The sequence below is a fragment of the Octopus bimaculoides genome, chromosome 5 (assembly GCF_046866305.1).
Source record: "Octopus bimaculoides isolate indiv1 chromosome 5, ASM4686630v1, whole genome shotgun sequence".
In the NCBI taxonomy this organism is placed as follows: Eukaryota; Metazoa; Mollusca; class Cephalopoda; order Octopoda; family Octopodidae; genus Octopus; species Octopus bimaculoides.
Window position 1 is genome coordinate 87,398,344 of NC_142932.1, and position 23,952 is coordinate 87,422,295.

At 36.4% G+C, this 23,952-nt stretch overlaps 2 protein-coding genes across 2 annotated transcripts in view; both read right to left on the minus strand.

The window, feature by feature from the left end:
* LOC106876064 (uncharacterized) overlaps window positions 1-1,074 on the minus strand; it is a 38,786-nt gene extending 37,712 nt beyond the window's left edge. The window contains exon 1 of the mRNA XM_089352531.1: window positions 955-1,074. The gene's annotated coding sequence lies outside the window, so the exon portion shown is untranslated. The remainder of the gene's footprint in view (window positions 1-954) is intronic.
* A 7,442-nt stretch (window positions 1,075-8,516) lies between these two features.
* The window catches only part of LOC106876067 (uncharacterized), a 78,067-nt gene continuing 62,631 nt past the window's right edge, over window positions 8,517-23,952 (minus strand). The window contains exons 9-13 of the mRNA XM_014924474.3: window positions 20,996-21,276; window positions 19,408-19,673; window positions 16,074-16,270; window positions 13,204-13,411; window positions 8,517-9,348 (exon numbers count right to left, since the gene is read on the minus strand). Coding sequence (XP_014779960.3) covers window positions 8,786-9,348; window positions 13,204-13,411; window positions 16,074-16,270; window positions 19,408-19,673; window positions 20,996-21,276 — 1,515 coding nt within the window. The 3' untranslated portion in view covers window positions 8,517-8,785. The remainder of the gene's footprint in view (window positions 9,349-13,203; window positions 13,412-16,073; window positions 16,271-19,407; window positions 19,674-20,995; window positions 21,277-23,952) is intronic.

The window sequence follows — 23,952 nt, forward strand, 5'->3', positions numbered from 1 at the left end:
CTTTTTTGTATGTATGTGTGTGTGTGTGAGAGAGAGAGAGAGGAGAAAGTGAAGGCGTTGTGTTGTTATGTATACATACGTAAATAAATAAGTATACAACTTTTTTGTATGTATGCGTGCGTGAGAGTGAGTACCACTTAGACATCACTCTTTCTCTCTCTCTCTCTCTTTCTCTCTGTCTTTCTCTGTGTCTCCCTCTCTCAAACACACACATAGATACAAAAAAGATGTATGCATATGTATTTATGTATGGAAGTATACATGACAACACACCTCTTCACTCACTCTCTCTCTCTCTCACGCACACACATAAATGTATACAAGCGTACATACAAAAACACATGTGTACATATGTAACTGCAAATCCTTCGAGCTGAACATGGAACGCAAAAAGTAAATAAATAAAAAAAATCTATGGAAATTAACGAAGTGTGCGAGTTCAAACGAAAGAAAGTCCATATTTCTTTGATGCCCCATGTTGAATTGCAAAATTTTAATGTGATATTTGTGTCATAACGAAATTAAACTTGGTGTGTGTGTGTGTGTGTGTGTGTGTGTGTGTGTGAGTGTGAGTGAGTGAGAGAGAGAGAGAGAGAGAGAGAGAGAGAGAGAGAGAGAATTATAATAAAGTATTTTCAATGGATCAGTTTTGAGCTCTCATTTAAGTCGATATATATACAAAAACTCAATTGTGAGTATTTTGCTAAGTTTGTTAACAGATACAATATTTTTGCCTAATTTTTAGTATAAAAAAATATATAAATACATACATACATACATACATATATATATATATATATATTTGTATATATACATGTATATGTATGTGTGTATATGTTTGTGTGTCTGTGTTTGTCCCCCACACCATCACTTGACAACTGATGTTGGTGTGTTTACATCCTCATAAGTTGGCGGTTCAGCAAAAGAGACCAATAGAATAAGTACTAGACTTACCAAGAATAAATCATGGGGTTGATTTGTTTGACTAAAATACGGTGCTCCTGCATGGCTGCAGTCAAATGAAACAAGTAAAAGAGAATATATAATAACTGTAATTATGTTTTATTTTTTATAATAATAATAATAATAATAATATGTGCTCCAATTAGAGCAATTAAATCTAAACAGTTCACTCAAAAAAGATGGGCCAAACTTCTGGGAATTGAACACACCATCAATGCTTACGTGGCTCCATTGTTTTGATTTAGTTGCTCTAATTGGAGCATATATTATTATTATAAAAAAACAATATATAATTAGAATTAATATAAAAAGACCTATGTGGTTACTCTTATCCATAATTTACAGCCTTCAGGTTTGTTTACAAATTTATAAGTATACATACTAGACTACAAATATCTATACATTAAATTTGGCAGAAATTGATGGGTGGGCTATGTGGCTAAGTTGAATGCATGTGAAGCCATGTGAGCATTGATGTCCTGTTCAATTCCCAGAGGTTTGGCCAATCTCTTTTCAGTCAATTGTTTAGATTTAGTCACTCTAATTGGAGCATATATTATTATTATAAAAATACCTATGTGGTCACTCTTCTTCATAATTTACAGCCTTTGGGTTTGTTTACAAATTTATATATATATATATATATATATATATATATATATATATATATATGTGTGTGTGTGTATACATGTCTCTTAAAGGATAGAGCTCAAAATCAATGCATTGAAGATACTTTATTGCAGCAACAATTATAATAACAGAAACAACCACAATAAGCCAAACCTATGCACATTTCAATAGGGTATCCCCTATTATTCTTTCACCCTCTTGGATGATGTGTGTGTTTTGCTAATAATAGTAGTATTGATGATGGCAATAATGCGACCCTGAAGAGATGGAGTATCCAGAAATTTGTAATATGTTGTAATTTGTTACAATATTTTACGAGACATCTTATGATGTGGTTTATTTTTCCGGGATACCCTATTGAAATGTGCATAGGTTTGGCTTATTGTGGTTGTTTCTGTTATTATAATTGTTGCTGCAATAAAGTATCTTCAATGCATTGATTTTGAGCTCTATCCGTTAAGAGACATGTATACATATATATATACAAAAACTCACCTGTGAGCTTTTTGCTAAGACTGTTAACAGATACTATATATTTTGTAAAATTTGTTTTATAAAAGTATATATTTAATATATATATATATATATATATATATATATAAATTAATAATGTAAGAAAATGGAGAGTTAAAAATGTATAGTTAACTTATTTGCATCATAGTTTGTTTTTAGGATATAAATACAAATAACTTTAAAAAAAAACACAACGAAAACTAAAGAAAGCCTACATATGTTTCGATTCTGGCCCCTTGGTAATACATACTTCAAAGCAGATACAAATAATTACAGAGGCATCAAGCTGTTAGATCAGGTTATGAAAGTTACAGAGAGGGTCATAGCCCAACTAATTAGGGAGCGAATCAATTTAGATGAGATGCAGTTTGGGTTCGTGCCAGGTAAAAGCACTACTGATGCCTTATTTCTAGTGAGACAGTTGCAAGAGAAATACCTAGCCAAGGATAAACCTCTGTACCTGGCTTTCGTTGACATGGAGAAAGCCTTTGACAGGGTCCCCCGATCCCTTATCTGGTGGTCAATGAGGAAACTTGGGATAGAAGAATGGCTAGTGAGAGCTGTGCGAGCCATGTACAGAGATGCGGCCAGTAAGGTGAGGGTTGGAAATGAGTACAGCAATGAATTCCGGGTAGAGGTAGGGGTCCACCAAGGTTCCGTCCTCAGCCCCCTATTATTTACCATAGTCCTCCAGGCAATCACAGAGGAGTTCAAGACAGGTTGCCCCTGGGAGCTCCTCTATGCTGATGACCTTGCCCTAATTGCGGAGTCACTATCAGAACTAGAGGAGAAGTTTCAGGTGTGGAAGCAAGGTCTAGAATTGAAGGGCCTTAGAGTCAACCTAGCTAAAACCAAAATCCTAATAAGTAGGAAGGTAGATAAAACACAAACCCCTTCAGGTAGATGGCCCTGCTCAGTATGTAGAAAAGGAGTAGGTAGTAACTCTATAAGATGTACCCGGTGCAAGCTATGGACACATAAGAGGTGCAGCAACATCAAAGGCAGGTTAACTAGCAAGTTAGTTTTTGTTTGTGGCAGATGTTCAGGTGCAATAAAGACTGCAAACAAACAGGAAACAACTTCTATCTCATTCCAGGGTGAAAAACTAGAGGTAGTCGATAGCTTCCGCTATCTGGGCGACCAAGTTAGTAGTGGGGGTGGGTGCGCTGAAAGTGTAGCTGCTAGAATAAGAATAGCCTGGGCAAAGTTTAGAGAGCTCTTACCCCTGCTGGCGACAAAGGGACTCTCACTCAGAGTAAAAGGCAGACTGTATGACGCATGCGTACGAACAACCATGCTACATGGCAGCGAAACATGGGCTGTAACTGCTGAGGACATACGTAAGCTCGCAAGGAATGAAGCCAGTATGCTCCGTTGGATGTGTAATGTCAATGTGAATACCCGTCAGAGTGTAAGTATCTTGAGAGAAAAGCTGAACATTAGAAGCATCAGTTGTGGCGTGCAAGAGAGACGATTGCGCTGGTATGGACATGTGGTGAGAATGGAGGAGGATAGCTGCGTGAAAAAGTGCCACACCCTAACAGTTGAGGGAACCCGTGGAAGAGGTAGGCCCAGGAAGACCTGGGCTGAGGTGGTGAGGCAAGACCTTCGTACATTGGGCCTCACCGAGGCGATGACTACGGACCGAGACCTTTGGAAATGGGCTGTGCGTGAGAAGACCCGGCAAGCCAAGTAAGATCGTTGCCAGTGCCCCTGGACTGGTTCTTGTGCGGGTGGCACATGAGATGCACCATTTTGAGCGTGGCCGTTGCCAGTACCGCCTGACTGGCTCCTGTAGGATTTTCGAGCGAGATCGTTGCCAGTGCCCCTGGACTGGCTTGTGCGGGTGGCACATAAAAGACACCATTTCGAGCGTGGCCGTTTTCGTGCGGGTGACACGTAAAAGCACCCACTACACTCTCTGAGTGGTTGGCGTTAGGAAGGGCATCCAGCTGTAGAAACTCTGCCAAATCAGACTGGAGCCTGGTGTTGCCATCCGGTTTCACCAGTCCTCAGTCAAATCGTCCAACCCATGCTAGCATGGAAAGCGGACGTTAAACGATGATGATGATGATGATGAAAGCAGTTGGGTTAAATCCAATGTTAAGAATTTAAGTTGTAAGGGGTAGAATCTCTTCAGGGTTTTGTTATTATAACAAAGGTTACATCTTACTTGTAGGAATTCAAATTCAGAACTAAAGAAGTTTAACCCTTTCATTACCAACCCGGCTGAAACTGGCTCTGTCTCTGAGTACAAATGTCTCGTTTTCATAAGTTTTGAATTAAAATATTCCACCAAACCTTAGTCACAATTCATGTTCCTAACACTAGCTTAATGATATTTTACTAAATTCTTTGTTATATTTAAAGTAATTGAAAGAAACACAGACCATCTCAAAATAAATACAGTAACGTAAGGGTTAAGATGTTATTTCATATATATTGTGTGTATGTATTTAGTAAGGAAATAAATCTAGCATGTAAAAATAAATATAAAATAAAATAAAATACAATAAACATATTTAGAAATATATATGAATATTCAAAATATTGTTATGTTTTTATGGGAAAAAAATTATGTAATAAAATAAAGTAAATAAATAAATAAATTAGGAAAATGCACAATAGATAATAAATAGTAAATATATTTATATAATTTTCATTGGCTCACTAGTGGATATTAATAAATATCCATGTATACATGTTTATCAAATCATATTTAATCAAATTTAATTGTTTATATGTGTTAGTATCTACTTAAATTTGAATATTCCATCCGTTAATAGATGTATTATTCAAGTTAATATATATACACATAGACCTACATATACATGTATACAGTAAGTGTATATATTTTCTTATATATATATTTATGTTTAAGCATCAGTTAAATATACTAAGTATATATACATTTGTATATAATTCAGTATTTGTTCTAAAAGGGGGTAAAAACAAAAATGAGATAAAATGAAGTAAAATGGGATAAACAGAATAAATTAAAAATTAAGATAATAATCTGTATTTTACATTATAATAAAACATAAAAATCTTGGAATACATTTCTATCTATTCATTTATTCATACTAGCAGAAACACTGCCTCTGGGCGGTTTTCTGCTAGCCACTTGATAATATTTTCACATTTGATTTCCAATTCTAATAATTTTTATGATATTTTATGTCTAAATATTTCTTTGTATGGTAGTGCTCATTTTCTTAGTAAATATTGCTTTCATTATTTTATCACAATCATATTGCTTTCATTATTTTATCACAATCATAAAAACATCAAGGTAGTCCAACTTCGGAGGGGGGGAGCAGTTTGTTAAGTTTTACCTTCCCCTCAAAGCAACATAGAGATTTCAATTCAGCAGCCTATCTGTAAGCTTTGCAGTGTATGTGACACTCAAGTGTCAACAGTTTGAAGACCTGCACTGTGCATGTGACATGTAAAATCAAAAAGGTGGAAGTTGTGGTAGCTGCAAAAAAATTAGACAGTAATTTCCCAAAAGAGTGGCCATATTGAGTGATAAATATTTTTGTTGTAATAAATGTTGCTTTAAAATAATATCTGTCTACTACAGTTATTTTAGTATTTATAACCAGTCTTATGCATCATAAAAAATGTCTCAATTTACCTGCAAGACCCTCTGTGTGTGTGTGTGTGTGTGTGTGTGTGTGTGTGTGTGTGTGTGTGTGTGTATGTGTGTATATATATATATATATATATATACATACACACATATATATATATATGTATATAAGTATAATGGATACAATAGAAAAAATTCAAATCAGGCAAACTATGGTTAACACACACACACACACACACACACACACACACACACACATATATATACGGGTTTAATTAAGATAAAGATAAGAATTGTCGAAGCTGAAACATATATTGATATGTTAGAGATACAAAAATATAAAAATATATGAATATTAAAAATATACATAGACATATAAATATAAGGATATATAAACATAATAATAATGGAATGTAGTTAAAAATAATAACGTAATATAGATAAAAACGATTTAAAAAAAATCAAAATAGGGTACAGAGAAAATGATAGGCACTAAAAAGAGTTAATGCCTATTATTTTTTCTATACCATATTTTAATTAAAAAAAAAAAACGTTTTTTTCTATATTCCATTATTATTATGTTTATATATCCATATATTTATATGTCCATGTATATTTTTAGTATTCATATATTTTTATATTTCTAATATATCAATATATATTTCAGCTTGGACAATTCTTATTTTTATCTTAAACCCATATATCTATGTGTTAACTGTAGTCTGCCTGATTTTAACTTTTTCTATTGTATTCATTACACTTATCTAATGCCTCAGGTTCGACTTGAACACTTCTACGGTGTCTATGTGTTTGGAAAGAAAATTATAACCACACACACACACACACACACACACACACACACACACACACACGCACACACACACGCACACACACACACACACACACATATATATATATGTATATACACACACATATATGCCTGTATACACTCATACACATATGCATATATACAATAATATATATATAAATATTTTCATTTTTTTTTTAACTCAAAGCAATGCAAGATATAAAAAATTAACTATATATGGTGGTTTGTACTCTTACCTGGCACTTCAATATTTCAGGGTTAGAACCCTTTTTTCAGGAAATCTTTGAGGAAAAGATTTCCTAAAGATGGGAAGGGTGTTTGTAACCCTGAACTATTGAGATATCAGGTATGTATACAAACCATTGACCTGTATTATTAACTTTTAATAACTTGCATTGTTTTAGCTTTAAAAAATATTCATGAAAACTATAGTGCTCTGATATATGTGTATATATATATATATTAAATATATACTTTTATAAAACAAATTTTACAAAATATATAGTATCTGTTAACAGTCTTAGCAAAAAGCTCACAGTTGAGTTTTTGTATATATATATGTATACATGTCTCTTAAAGGATAGAGCTCAAAATCAATGCATTGAAGATACTTTATTGCAGCAACAATTATAATAACAGAAACAACCACAATAAGCCAAACCTATGCACATTTCAATAGGGTATCCCGGAAAAATAAACCACATCATCAGATGTCTCGTAAAATATTGTAACAAATTACAACATATTACAAATTTCTGGATACTCCATCTCATCAGGGTCGCATTATTGCAATAATGCGACCCTGATGAGATGGAGTATCCAGAAATTTGTAATATGTTGTAATTTTTTACAATATTTTACGAGACATCTGATGATGTGGTTTATTTTTCCGGGATACCCTATTGAAATGTGCATAGGTTTGGCTTATTGTGGTTGTTTCTGTTATTATAATTGTTGCTGCAATAAAGTATCTTCAATGCATTGATTTTGAGCTCTATCCTTTAAGATATATATATATATATATATATATATATATATATATATATATATATATATATCGAAGAAGGGAAAAAAGGTAAATAGGAAAGCTTCTGACAATGTGGAAAGTTTAACAAAACTTTTATATTTCAGGCACAAAGTCCCATCTTCAGAAGTAAAATAGTCTTGGAAATGTCTAGCTAACATTTCTTTCCAGCAAACATGTCCTGGTTCAGGCATAAAGAAATAAGAACATTGTAGTTTGTTTGAAGTATTGTCAAAGGTTTTGTTAAACCTTTATATATCAGGCACAAAAGCCCATTGTCAGAAGAAAAACATTTCCCAGACTGTTTTTTTTCTGAGGATGTGCCTTTGTGTCTGAAATGTAAAGGTTTTGTTAAACTTATATATATAAGAGAATATTGTAGTTCGCTTGAAGCATTGTGTATTATTTGTAAAGAATAAAAAGTTTTGAATGGTAATATCTGAAGAAGGAATTGTATTCCGAAATATTATCGGACTATAGATAGCTAAATTATAACAGGTATATAGTCCATTTTTTGTATTATAGTGCATTGTTGTACCATTCAAAACTTTTTATTCTTTATATATATATATATATATATATATATATATAAACAAAATGCAAGCTATGAATTAAAACTGTTCTTTAGCCAATGTTCGAATTGACAAGATTAATTTTTGTTATTATCATTACAGCGTCAATATAGTTAGCATGAAGCTTTTAGGAACAAGACCATGTTGGGACTTACTGTATGCTTAGGTTAGCATGATTGGAGATTAGAATGATGGTAAGATGTGGTCTTTGAAGATAGGACAATTGTTTTTGACTGGTTATTGTTAGTATATGGTTACTAGTGATGAACTGAATCTCATGTACTGAGTGGTTATAATTTCAGTATTAGCGATAGTTTAGTAATGATGGGTTAGCTTTGATATTATAGTTTTGATTAGAGTCGTTAAGATGATTATGATTAATGAGTTGATTGATTTGCTTTAGTTTAGTATTTTATTCTCTGATATGTAAGAGAGGATCTACTTAAACCAGATATCAGAATAAATAGAGTGTTTTATATTATAGAATGTTTAATATTATACATAGTCACATTAATCTCAAATCCTATAAAGTTAATTATAACTAAAAATAAAAGATAAAAAAAGTAAAAATAAACCCCTCTTCTGAATGTAAGTTTCAAAATCCAATATAACAAAATATTACAGTTTTTGTTCTGTATCCAAAATATTTTGGTTAATACTCTTTACATACAGACACTCTGCAGTAAGATATCCATAATTCCATTCAACTGAACATATTCTCGGACATAAAAAACATTATTTCTGTTTCTAGTTAATCTTTGTAGTTGTGCTGGGTCAGCTTCTCCAACACCAATGGCAAACAGTTCCGCTTTCTTTTGTCTTCTAAGCAGTGCACCCCATCTTTCAGCTCTCTCCGCATCATGGAGAACACCATCTGTCAAAATAACAACAGCTCGGTTCACATGTTCTCTAGCACCCATTTTCTCTTGCAAACTGACCAAAGCAACAAACACAAGTGCCCGTCCCAGGTAAGTAGTTCCTTCGGGTGGTCCAATCTTATAGACAGCATCAAGCATCTGTTTTTTCTCTGTGTATCTGTTCAACTGAAATAAGCTGTGAGGTTTATCATTGAACAACAAGATGCTAATTTGCATGTTGTTCTTTCCTATGTTTGTTGAGTTAATAAAATGTGTGAGGAAATGTTTGGTACTGTTCAGTCCGGTAACATTAATACTGCCAGAGACATCCACCACAAATACAACATCCACTGGTTGATCACCACATTCTGAACAAGAAATTAAAACCATTATGAATACAGTTTTAGCAGTAGTAGTAGTAGTAGTAGCAACAATGATATTAATAATAATAATAATAATAATAATAATAATAATAATAACCCTTTCTACTCTAGGCATAAGGCCTGACATTTTGGAGGAGGGGACTAGTTGATTACATTGACCCCAGTGCTTGACTGGTACTTAGTTTATTGACCCAAAAAGGATGAAAGGCAAAGTCAACCCCAGCGGAATTTGAACTCAGAATGTAAAGACAGATGAAATACCTATAAGAATTTCACCCGGCATGCAAACGATTCTGCCAGCTAACTGTCTTAATAATAATAATAATAATAATAATAATAATAATAATAATAATAATAATAACAAAAACACTCAGGGAGCGCAAACCTCCACCAAGGCAACACCAATGTCCTCTCAACAATTAGCTGGAGATGATTTTTAAAATGAGAATATCTGAAATAAACTCGACTGCTCTCACAAGCGAGAATACTAAGAATGAACCCGACTGCTCTCAAAAATTAAGTAAAAAAACTGGAAAAATAATCCAGAACTCTTGTCTGGTATCTGATCAATCCCCAAATCTAATCAGTTCATGCCAATCATGAGGTCAAACACCCCTGAAGGTTTCATACTTGTCTGATACCTGATCGATCCCAGTGGTAGTCATGGAATGTGAAGTTAGCTGAAGAAAATTTAGTAACAGTAATAAATTGTTTATCCTTATCTAATACAAGCCAAAGTTAACAAATTCACCATTCAAAATATGTGTGTGTGTGTGTGTTCTTGTTGTTCTTACTACTGTATGACATCATAACTGGCCTAACACAGCCTTAACTTATGGTTTAATTATCTTTAATGCAAGTACATGGTCCTCTAAACTTGTGGCCAACTTTAACTGATGACAATTTGAGCCATACTCTCCCCATAAAAGGGCTCAATTGATCAAACTCTTGTCAAAGTTGAGACAAATACAACTTAGCTTCAGATCTCTCCATCTCACACTATTTTTTAAAATTTTGAGATATTGTGTAACTTGTTAAGTAAATGTATATAAATCTTTTTCAAAGACTCTAAGTGTATTTTCAATCTTTCTTTCCTTTCTTTACCCCCCCCCCCCACCACATATATTCGTGTATACCTACAAACATGCACACATAAGTACACACACACACACACACACACACACACACACACACACACACACACACACACACACACACACACACATGCATAAAGGAAATTATTGGAAAAGACAAAAAACTGTGTGGAGAAACTGGACTTTGAGGGAAATAAGGCAAAGAACTTATTAGGACTAACATGCACTGAGAGAACTTTCAGACAAACCTCTCAGAGCTTACTAAAGTGACTCTTTCTATTTTGAAGGAAAATATTTCGAAAATCAGGAACCAATGAAAACTAAAAACCAACTGATATCTGCAAAAACAGAGTGTCAAAGTAATATGTAATTCTGAAAGCTGCTGTTAATTCGAGTGTACACAACAAGGAAAGTTACTCTGTAGTTACAAAAGACTAGTTGGAAGTTATTTCCCTTAGATTACCTCTCTCCGTTTCTATCTATCTATCTATCTTGCTTTATGTTGGCGTGAGGTGATTTCCCAGGGGATTGGGGACATTTTTGGGTACATGGACACAGTGTTGTGTATAGAGAGAAAGTGGTGTGTACAATGTCAGAGGTGTGTGCAGTAACACAAGGATATGTACAGTGACACAACAATGAGTACAGTGACTGAGTAATGTATATAGTAACACAAGGACGTTGTACAGGGACTCAGAGATATGTACAATGACACAGTGAAGTGTACAAGGACACAGGGATGTGGATAGCGACACGGATGTGTACAAGGGACGGGTACACTGATTCAGAGATGCATACAGTGACACATGGATGTACACAAGGGCACAAGAACGTGTACAGTAGTACAGAGATGTGTTTAGTTACACAGTAACGTGTACAATGATACAGAAATGGGTATTGTGACACAGTGATTTATAGAGGGTTACAAAGATGTGTTTAGTGAGATAAGGGTGTGTACAGAGATCCAGTGATGTGGAAGGTGGCATATAGATATGTACAGTGAAACAGGGATGTGAAGAGGGATACAAGGGTAAGTACAATGGCACAGGGATGTATAAAGCCACACTGAGATATGTGATGTCATACAGGAATGCATACTATCACATAGTACATATTCCCAAATAACATCACATATCCCAGTGTGATAGATTTTTGCATTTAACAGACACTGTCAACATGTAGATATGTACAAATTCATGTAAACACATTGACTCAGGTATATTTCTGGTTTAAAAAAAAACTCTGACTAATAATTTTAAATGCAAATATTATAGGCATGGTTGTGTGGTAAGAAGATAGGCCAACCAAAGACTTGTGAGTGGATTTGGCAGATGGAAACTGAAAGAAGCCCGTCATGTGTGTGTGTGTGTGTTTGTTCCCCACTTCCAGTTGACAACAGGTGTTGGCATGTTCACATCCCCATAACTTAGCAGTTTGTCAGAAAAGAGACTGATAGATTAAGTACCAGGCTTAAAAAAAATCCTGGGGTCAATTCACTTGACTAAAAACTGCCCCAGTATGGCCGAAGTCTAATGACTGAAATAAGTAAAAGATATAACAGTCATTTTGTAACAGTTTTGTGTCTTGGGAGAGAAAGAAAAGGAAAAAGTGAGCAACAAAGAGAAGTAACAAAAGTTGAGTATTCTACTTAAGTAGTACACTATACTGCTGCAGCACTTAATGCTCAGAAGTACAACTTATTTCATATGGACATTTTAAATAGAGTTTGACAAAAACCAACAAACAAATTATAACAGAAATTCTGTAAATATCAAAATTGTGGATATATGCTTTTGCATTTTTAGTGAACCCCAGAAAAAGTTAAGTGCAAGATATATGAAGTGGTTATGTTGTAAAATATTCATTGAGAAACTCAGGTAATAAAAGGATAAATAAACTCATTAATGAGCTTGTACACATCCAATTACTTTGTGAAATATGTAAATAACACTATGTAACACGATTTTTGTCCTTAGGTAACAACTGTTATTTCCTATTTACTTACTCCTAGAAAGTATGAAAAATACTTTCCACTTTTGTTATATTTATTCAAACATCAAAGAATCCCTCTCAACACATGGGTATAATGCTCCCACACTACTCCCGCTCATGATCAGAGATGCATATATTGTCAGTCACTACAGGACATACTTAAGTGGTTAAGATCAAGCTACTGACATGCAAATCTGTGGTAGTGAGCAGAATATTTGTTATAACATTATTTCTGTTTCAACACCTCAGTTTTGAAACTGTCTGAAATGCAATGGAAAATAAGTCATTTTCAAAACATTGATGTCCAGGTTACAAAACAATGTTTGAAGGAAATAGTAATAACTTGCTTTGATTTCTAGATAGAAGCAAAGAGGAAATAAAGCTTACTGACCAAAGACAGTCATTTTTTTTAGATACAGTGTATCTAAGGATTACTTTCAATCCTTTTTTTTCAAGATTGCATTGTGTGATTTATAGGAGATTAAGCTTTAATTTCTTGCACATGAACACCAGATATCATCTATAAAAACTACAAGTGTCATATTTTCTTCGGTGATGATAGGCAAAGAATATTAAAATTATATTTCTTTTACTCATTAATCAGACCTAATATCACAGAATTTTTTTTTTAATATCTACAAATTTTTACATGCAATCCTAAATGATGTAAATATTCTGTTTTAAATAACTGGATCCTATTATATTAGCCAGTTGCTGAAGAGAGCAAGTTATTAATCAATATTTAATGGTTTACCTGGTATTTTAAGACAGAATGTGTCATTCTTATTGCGAGCAAATCCTTCTTCACATATACATTGGTATTTGTGGTCTTTTAGAATGCACATAGAGTTGTTACCACAGCCGTCAGGTAAATTCGTTATTACAAGATTTCTTTTGCCTGTTGCAACCTTACGACATTGGACCATTGTATTACAACCGGGTAAATGTATTGTTTCACCAAGCTAGGAATAATAAAACATGTAGAATTGACATTTAAACATATGACAATATTTCAACAAATTCTTTAGATTTGTGCATACTTGCATTTCTTTCAATTATTAGTGTAGTTGCTGGCATATAGAATGCACTTTTTCCCCCAAAAATGATTAAAAAGAAGACCTTGGGTTCTATATGTTGGGCTTCCCATAGGTTTTAGTGCTCTAAAAACTTTTTTCTTGAATATGAATCTAGGTGACCAAGATAGTAGTGGAGATGGATGCTCCAAGAGTATAGCTGTGAGAATAAGATTAGGCTGGGCAAAGTTCAGAGAGCTCCTACCTCTACTGGCAACAAAGGGCCTACCTCTCAGAGTGAACGGGAGATTGTATGACACCTGTGTGCAAACAGCTATGCTACATGGCAGTGAAACATGGGCTGTGACAGCTAAGGAAATGCATAGGTTTGAAAGAAATGAAGCCAGTATGCTTTGCTGGATGTGCAATGTCAGTATTCATGTTTGACAGAGTGTAAGCATCTTGATAGAAAAGTTAGGTATAAGACGCATCGGATGTGGTGTGCAAGAGAGACAACTGCACTAATATGGTCATGTGATGTGTATGGATGAGAATAGCTGTGTAAAAAAGTGCTGATCTGTAACTGTGAAGGGAACCTGTGGCAGAGGTAGACCCAGGAAGACATGGAATGAGGTGATGAAGCATGAATTTTGAACCTCACAGAGGCAATGACTAGTGACTGAGACCTTTGGTAATATGCTGTGCTTCAGAAGACCAGTCAAGCTAAGTGAAGTTATAGTCATGGCTGATGCTGGTGTCATGCAACTGAGACTTGTACTGATGGCACATAAAGAGCACCTTTCAAGTGTTAGGCCTCACGGAGGCAAAGTGACTGAGTTCCTTTTGAGCATTGGGCCTCATGGAGACAAAGTGGCTGGGTTCCTTTTGAGTCTTGGGCCTCACAGAGGCAATGACCAAGACGTTTGGCATTATGTTGTGCTTGAGAAGAAGACCCATCAAGCCAAGCAAAATTGCAGTCATGGTAGATACTGGTTTCACATGAATGGCACCTGTGCCAGTGGCACATAAAAGTACCCACTACACTCTCAGAGTGGTTGGCATTAGGAAGGGCATCCAGCCATAGAAAACCATGTCAAATGAGACTGGAGTCTGATGCAGCTTTCCAGCTTGCCAGTCCTGGTCAAACAGCCCTGGTCAAACAGCCCTGGTCAAACAGCCCTGGTCAAACAGCCCTGGTCAAACAGCCCTGGTCAAACAGCCCTGGTCAAACAGCCCTGGTCAAACAGCCCTGGTCAAACAGCCCTGGTCAAACAGCCCTGGTCAAACAGCCCTGGTCAAACAGCCCTGGTCAAACAGCCCTGGTCAAACAGCCCTGGTCAAACAGCCCTGGTCAAACAGTCCAGCCCATGCCATCATGAACAACAGGCGTTAAATGATGATTATGATGATGTACTGCTGAAATTGGGATACAGAATGGTGAGCTAATGAAACATTCCTTAATTTGTGCTTCTAGTGCTGCTTAAAGAGCACTTATCTCTATATGGTTTCTGAAGAGTAGGAGTGCATCCCTATATGATATCTAAAGTAGAGAAGTGCATCTCTATGTGTTATCTATTTACAGTATATATAGCTAGAACAAATGAGTATTAACTGTTACTGTTAGCAATGCACCATGGCCCTAATATGAAGATATGAACCATAATAACTCACTAATTATGATCTTTTACCTTGCCACTCCCAAGTTTAAATCAAAATTAGTTTATGGGCATCACACTAAATCACTGCCTATTTTGTTGTGTTCTGTGATACATAAATCTTTGAATCTGTGTCAGCTGGTTATCACAAAAAGCAACATAATGTGGTCAATAGATTATTCAACAGAGAGCAAAACGTCAAAAGTTGCTGTATGATGTTATTGATGGCAGTCGATGTTTTTATCAAACCAAGGAAAATATATTTCCATTGATTTTTTAAATAGCTCATCATCCTCACTGTTGCCACATCATCATCATCGCCATTATCATCATTGCTGAGTCATAGTCATTGTTGTCATTGATGTTATTGTCGTCATCGTCGTCATCATCATCATCATCATCATCATCATCATCAAATTGAGACCAAGGCCAACTCAGACTACCATGAAATCCTTTATATAGCAGAAATAGGGCATCAAGTGGTTGTAACTCCTACTTTTTATATACTAAATTTGGCAAAGCCACCCTGAAGGATGCTGAGGAGGATCTGATCTGTTGCAACTTCGGTTCTAGCCAGTGTAGTGACATTATACTGAATCACCTGGCAGTGAGAGAGGTTGGTGCATTTCAGCATCTCCAAGATCCTGATAGTGAAACACTAATAAAACAGCAACCAAGAACAATGGCATTATCAAACCTATTGCAGCCATCACACAACTGTAGGGAGTATTTAACACTGTCTGTACTACCTCTGTTCTGCTGAACTTTGGACTTCACTTCAACCACGGTATGGCAAGGCCTGAGAAGCTATTTGCACTTGTCCTATTTGCACTTGAATTTCCAGAGAGAAGGGGTGATTTTAATTTCCCTTTCAAAAGTTGACTATAGAGTGTCTTGTTCTGTACCTAAATAATTATATAATGGAAATATAAAGTAAAAATATACTGGCCCATTACCTGAATATAGAGAGAATTGTTGTACCAACAGCCACAGTCTCGAGGGAGAACACATTTGTTATTATCTAATACATATCCTTCAGCACATGTACAACCATCTACAGGTCTTATTGGACAGACTTCTAGTGAGGGAACACAACTTTCTTCTGTTTCATTAACGTGTTGGTTATACATCATTGGTCTACAACAACTTACAGCTGAAACAGAAATAGAACAAGATCAGAAATTTGTTTAGTAAAAAAAAAAAAAAAAAAAAATGGTCGATGGCGGTTTTGGCTATTTTGACTTGGACATCATATTTTACATCTACTTTTGTGCATTACTGTACATACATATGATAATTCTTCTCTATGAATCTAACAGGAACTATTGTTGTTTGAAGAGGTCTGGAAAACTGAAATAATCATATTTGTCACTGATGTCGTCGTCGTCATCATCATCATCATCATCAAGTTAAGACCATTTGTTACCTCTGCACGATACAGAAACAGATTTATTCCCCCCCCCCGTCACTGCATGTCTATTTCCATTCTTAATTACTGTAAAAGTCCATGTTTAATATTATACTAACATGTATAATCACTGTATCGATTAGACTATCGATGTTGTTATACATTATTGCCTACCTGTCTGGCCAACGGAACGGTATCATTTGAAAGTTACAACAATGCGAAGGATACCGTTCCGTTGGCCAGACAGGTAGGCCAATATACCCACTGAGCTGAACGCTAGTCCGTCGCAGGGTTACCCATCTATCGCCGTGAAAGGAAGTATTTCAACCAAGAACACAACACACCGCTGGTCTGAGAACCAAATCCTCGATTGCAAGATCGAGAGTGTATCATCTTAAGTACTCGGCCACCGACCTTTATATATAATACGTGTATGCTCCAAAAATTGTCTTAGCGAGTTGGAACAGAATATCACTATCTAATACCATGTATTATACACATCTTTATACGGTGGAGAAAAAGTGTATTATACATCGTTATGCTATAGCAATTGAGATTTCAGTGTTGTCAACCTTTTGATTTGAGTTTTAGAGTTGTCTCCCCTGGTAGACTTGTTGAAATTTAAATAGTGATCTAATCGGTAGATTTGTAATTAATTACAGCTTCTTGCTCAATGCATCTAATGTAGTAGTGATTTCTTGGCTAATTATTATGATAGTTAGTGGCTTTCTTCAGGTGTTTGTGTATTATACATGTTATGCTATAGCAATTAAGAGTTCAGTGTTGTCAACTTTTTGATTTGAGTTTTAGAGTTGTCGCCCCTGGTAGACTTGTTGAAATGATCTAATCGGTAGATTTGTAATTAATTACAACTTCTTGCTCAATGCATCTAATGTAGTAATGATTTCTTGGCTAATTATCATGATAGTTGGTGGCTTTTTCAGGTGTTTGTGTTCCAAACCGATCTTCCTGAGGAAATAGCGCCCCGATCTAGTTAGAAACCTGCCCATTTCAACAGAGAGTGAAGCCGCATGCTTGGCAAACACCTGATCGACCAAGTTCTTATGTTTGGTTTACTTCAGGTGGTGGGAAATGTCAAGTCAATGTGAATTCCACTACGATGAGTGTTTTTGCACTGCTAGATAGTAGGAACATGTCTGGTCAGAGTGATGTCATTGCATTCTCCTCTGATAAGACGAGTCTACTCTTCAGGTTTATCTGCATCTCCTAGTTTGAGGCTGGATGCAAAATATTTTTTAAAAAGTCCTCTTCCGTTGCTTTCGCTGCAAGAGCCTTGTCACCTTAGGAATATGATACTCTTGGGAAGTAATAACTGCTCTTCGTTGGCCTTAACCTTCTGGAGGTAGTCCAGTTAGTGAATTCTGTCAGGACCGTGTCGTATTTCCACTTGTATTGGTCTTCTCCCTGCGCTTTAAGGAATCCGGTCAAAATATGGTTTGGAGTGCAAAGAGTTCCTCTACACTGCTTGCAAGAAGGGGTCTTCCTCTTTGCTCCATATTTTAACGTTATTTGTGGTTGGCAAGAGGTCAGCAGCAGAACACAGGAAGAAGGACGATTTTCTCTGATCAGCACTCAAGAATTCTTCTAAGACAGAGGGCGCTCGAGTCCTTGTTTCTATTGTCTTTGGTGGGCAAATCCAACCGCTTTTACTCGGCGATCTTCTTCCGTTGAGTTACGGATCTTTTGCTCCGTGAGTTCACTCAGATGATTCCTGGTTCTTTCAAAAAATAACTTTTAATATTCATTAATATTTCTTTCTTTCATATCATATTCGCATCATTTTTATATTTCAACAATGCTATGTACTCAAAAAGCGAAAGTTATGCATCTAATTGAGTCTATTTCGCTTAAAATAGTTATTTGTTAAGTTGCATTAAGTGTCCAATCTCTAACTTTTAATTTTGATGTATTTTAGATTTTTTTTTAGCATATAAAGAAAGATATTGTCGGTTTTTTTAAATAATATTTTTATAGTTTATTTCTTTTATATCCTTTTATTTTATAGCCCATTGATTTAAAATAATTTTATAAGTTTTACCTTGTTTACTTATTTGCTACATTTTAAATAAATAATATACAAAATCCACATAAACATAACTATAACTTTTAAATCAGGATTTTCAGGTTGGGGCACTAAAGGTAGCCTGACGATTCATAGTGGCCATATATGCTGTATGTGGAGGCGCAATGGCCCAGTGGTTAGGGCAGCGGACTCGCGGTAATAGGATCGCGGTTTCAATTCCCAGACCGGGCGTTGTGAGTGTTTATTGAGCGAAAACACCAAAAGCTCCACGTGGCTCCGGCAGGGGATGGTGGCGAACCCTGCTGTACTCTTCCACCACAACTTTCTCTCACTCTTACTTCCTGTTTCTGTTGTGCCTGTAATTCAAAGTGTCAGCCTTGTCACACTGTGTCACGCTGAATATCCCCGAGAACTACGTTAAGGGTACATGTGTCTGTGGAGTGCTCGGCCACTTGCACGTTAATTTCACGAGCAGGCTGTTCCATTGATCGAATCAACTGGGACCCTCGACGTCGTAAGCGACGGAGTGCCAACAACAACAATATGCTGTATGCCCTAAGTCAGTCTAAAAATATATGATTAATCTAATTACAAAAAAGAATAGTATGAAATGGTGGTACCATACATTGACGTATCAGAGATGTTGTCAAACGGTGCTGTGTTGTGACACTACAGCCGTGTATATATCTATAGGATGTTGGGACATCTTTGAAACTTTTGGCTAAGGAAAATCAGTTTGGCAAGAAGTCCTCTCACTCTTTTAAGCGATATTTCGCACCCAAAACATATTTTTGTTTTAATAGCAGCAACAATAATCTTTTAAAGCTGAAATACTTACGGCACAGTCGCTGTGATCTCCATTCCACGATATAACCACGGCTCATGCATTCAGTGTCTAAGCTCTCCAGTGCAGCACAAGTTAGCTTATCCATGTAGTCGGTGTAGGATCTAAATGCACAGGTCATATGCATACACGAATCATAGTAACTTTGTACAAGACCATCATCTAAATAAGGATGACAGTCTGCAAACATTCCCGATCGCATGAGTTCACAGCGTTTAACACCTCTTTCGCATTTCTTGATAGATACTGGCCCGCAAGAACTGGTAAAGAAAAACAAAGAAAAACAACTAATATTTTGTTATGTTTGGGCCAGTGTACAAATATAAATAAAACCCCTTGATTACATCTTTGTTACTATACACAGTTATTAGTGTTGTTTTGTAGTCCCAGTTAATTATGCTAAAGCATACATTTTATTATAGTGTGACTAATCATACAGTTTACAGACAATAAAAGACACGTAGAAATAAGATGACCAGTCTGTTAATCTGATATGCAATTTTATGATAATTCTGCAGGCTTGACTGTGTGGTAAGAAGTTTGCTTCAGAACCGCATAGTTCCGAGTTCAGTCCCACCGCGTGTCACCTTGGGCAAGTGTCTTCTAGTATATCCTCAAGCCGACCAAATCTTTGTGAGTGGATTTGGTAGACGGAAACTGAAAGAAGTCTGTCGTATATACATATTGTATCAGCATCTTTTACCGAACCGCTAAGTTACAGGGACTTAAACACAACACCGGTTGTCAAGTGGTTGTGGAGAACACACACACACACACACAGACACACACACACACATATGTATATATACATATACATATATAAAGGAGCGGTAATCTCAGAGTCACCTACAGTGCATGCTCTGGGGATTGATGTGAGTAACGATACTTCGTTTCATGGCCAGATGGATTCTGAGAGTCTTCAGAACAAGGGACCAGGAAACTATGCTGGTTCTATGGAGGACATTTGTACTCCGCCGTCTGGAATATTGCTCTCAACTGTGGTCACCTTAGAGCGTCAAGTTAATAACAGAACTTGAGGCGGTTCAACGGTGTTACATCAAGAAGATTACATCAATGGAAGAGCTGAGCTACTGGAAAGATTGAAAGTTACGACTCTACTCCCTGGAATGAAGATGGGAAATATATGCAGTAATAAACATGTGGAAGATCTTGGAGGGGGTTGGCATCAAACTTTGGTATCAAGATCTATACCAGCCCCCGAACTGTACGTTACGGCACTGTTCCAAATATCCCAGCTATCCCATGTTGCATTAGTTAAGTCGCATAGCCAATAATCTAGTGTAGTAATTGGCAGAGCAGTATTTTCATCATGGTGATGCTATTGAGAAAAGCAACTATAGTAGTAAGAAATTGACAGACTTGGTTATGAAAGTCACTGAGTTATATATAGTGCAACTTATTAGGAAGTGAATTAGCTTATACAAGATGCAATCCCGGTTTATTTCCAAAACTGGTTACAAGCGAGATGACCACAGTAGAGGTAATTTACTTCTAAAGTGAACATTTACATTTATTTGATTTGCTGGACAAGTAAAGTTTACAAAGGAGAAATTGAACTTACTGTGAAGTATTCAGTGAATAGCTATTGCCAATGATTTCAGAATTCGTCGTAGTTACGCCATGTCTAGTTTTGAGCTCGTCATGTACACCGTTACAGTTTCCACAGATGCCAGTCAGTTTACCTCGGTATTCCTTTGGTAAGAACATCTTAATTCGATGTTTGCTGTCATAACTGACTGTCACTCCATCTTCTGAGCAGATTGTTATCCATCCTGCTGTGTAGCTTATACTCACATTGATTTGATTGTCTTTGAAAGGTAACGTTATCTTCACGTCGTTCACCTGAATAGTGCAAGACAAACAGATAAAAGTCCCTGTTCGAGACACATGAGTGCGTGTGTGTGTATGTGTGAGTGTGTGTGTGTGGGGGGGTGTTTGTTCGTGTGTGTGTGTGTGTGCGTGTGAGTGTGAGTGTGTGCTTGTGTGTGTGCTTGTGTGTGTGTGTGTGGGGGGGGTGCATATGTGTTCTTCATCATGATCTTCATTCTTCATACCAATAGAACATTGAGTACAATGGTAGAAGATACATTATATGTTGTGTAAATTAAAATATAGACTTAATACGTGATTCTTGAGAAAATATATCTGTGTCACAACAGCTATCCTATAGCAACAGCGATATCACTGTGTGATATATTCCTCTACCCATTGATATTATGGTGTGACATATCATTCTACCTAACAACTTGTTAACTTCCTCCCCTCCGCTAGCATACCTCTTCTTCTCACCAGTCCTGTTGGGTGTGCCCTGCCCTAGTACCTACCCTACACCCAATCCTTCTTCCTTCAGAAGTTTACCCCTTGGAATTCTTTTACAACCCATGATTTTCCTACACAAAAGCCATTGTCTTGTAGCTGGGGCCATCTGAAAATTACATGCAAAAGTAATTTTGGAAGTCTTGTGAAGGTCAGGAACCCAATCATTTTCTGCAAACACTAAAACCATAAATATCAATGATATTGCAGTTGTAAAAGGGTTTAGTAACAATTTAAACAACAGTAAACTATGGCATCATAGTTACATGAGAAATAACAACTGAACTTAATTTAAGCATCCTTCAAGAATACTTGTTGATAGTACTTGTTTAATGAGACACCACCATTACCACGACGACGACGACAACCACCACCACCACCACCACCACCACCAACATCATCATCATCATCATCATCATCATCATCATCATCATCATCATCTTAACGTCCACTTTTTCGAGCATGCATGGGTCGAGCAAAGGTTGATAAGGCAGATTTTCTACAGCCAGATGCCCTTTCTATCGCCTATCCTTACCTGTTTCCAAGCAAGGTAATATTAGGTTGTCAAGAAAGTTCTTGCGGTTTTTAACCTTTAAATTCAGATGCACATATCTTGGCTCAAACGAAACTTTATTCATCGAAATAAACACTATCAGAATCAACACACTTTTGCCAACGCGAAACAAGTTTATTTATGCCAGTAACGTAAAAATCTTGCGTTCTGGTAGCGATGAAGTCGTTGAAGGCGTGTTTGGCATCATCTTGGTTTTTGAAGCATTTCTCACGCAGGGAGTTGTCGAGATGCTTGAAAAAGTGGTAGTCGGTAAGCGAGAGGCCTGGTGAGTATGGCGGATGAGACAGAGTTTCATAGCCCAATTCGTTCAACTTCTGCAGGGTCAGTTGTGCGACATGCGGCCGAGCGTTGTCGTGTAGAAGAATTGGTCCTTTTCTATTGATCAATGCTGGCTGTTGTTGTTGGAGTTTCTTATGCATTTCATCCATTTGCTGACAGTACTCCGCCGTAATGGTTTCGCCTGGATCCAAAAAACTGTGATAGATGAGACCGGTCGCAGACCACCAAACAATCACCATGACCTTCTTTTGGTGCAACTTTGGCTTTGGGAAGTGCCGTGGAGCTTCGTCGGTGTTCAACCACTGAGCTGAGCGTCGCCGGTTGTCGTAAAGAATCCACTTTTCATCGCAAGTCACAATCCGGTCGAGAAATGGGTTGTTCTTGTTGCGTAAAAGAAGGGAAGACAACACTTCGAAATGGCGTTTTTTTTTTGTCGTTCAATTTGAGCGGTACCCATTTCTCAAGTATTTTTGTTTTACCAATCTCTTTCAAGTGGTAGGAAATTGTCGTATATGTTACGTCTAATTCAGAAGCAAGCTCTCGAACAGTTGTGCGTGGATTGGCTTCGACTAAGGCTCTTAGTTGATAGTTGTCAACATCCGATGGCCGACCACTACGCTTATCATCTTCAAGACTCTCGTCACCGCTACGAAATTTCTTGAACCACCATTGTGCTGTACGTTCATTAGTGGTTCCTGGGCCAAACACATCGTTGATATCGCGAGCTGTTTCAGCAGCTTTTCGGCCTAGCTTGAACTGGAATAAGAAAATTGTGCGAATTTGCTTTTTGTCCATGTTGTATTCAACGTTCCGGAAAAAAATGGCCTAATTATTCAAAAAGAAAAAGAGTAACACGATTAGATAGAGCGAAAAACGGGCTTTAAAATGATATATAAAGTCAAAGTAATTTAACGAAAATTAATTTGAAAATACATCATTTAAAACCAAAATTAAAAATTCCGCATGAAGTTTCTTGACAACCTAATATTTCGCTGTGACCAGAAATGTTTTTGCCAAATATTAGAAATGAATGAAAACATTCATTTACAATAATCACGAGATGTCAAGGCAAGGAGCACAAACATACGCACTCTCACACACATACGCACACATGTACATACATACATACATACATACATACATACATATACGGAGAACTTTCAATTTCCATCTACCAAATCCACTCTCAAGGCTTTGGTCAGCCTAGGGATATAGTAGAAGACACTTGCTCAAGATGCCACAAAGTGGGATTGAAACCAAAACCATGTGTTAAGGAAGCCATCTACTTAACCACATAACCACATCTAAACAGAAAATACAAAATATATTGTCATAAAATATGATATAAT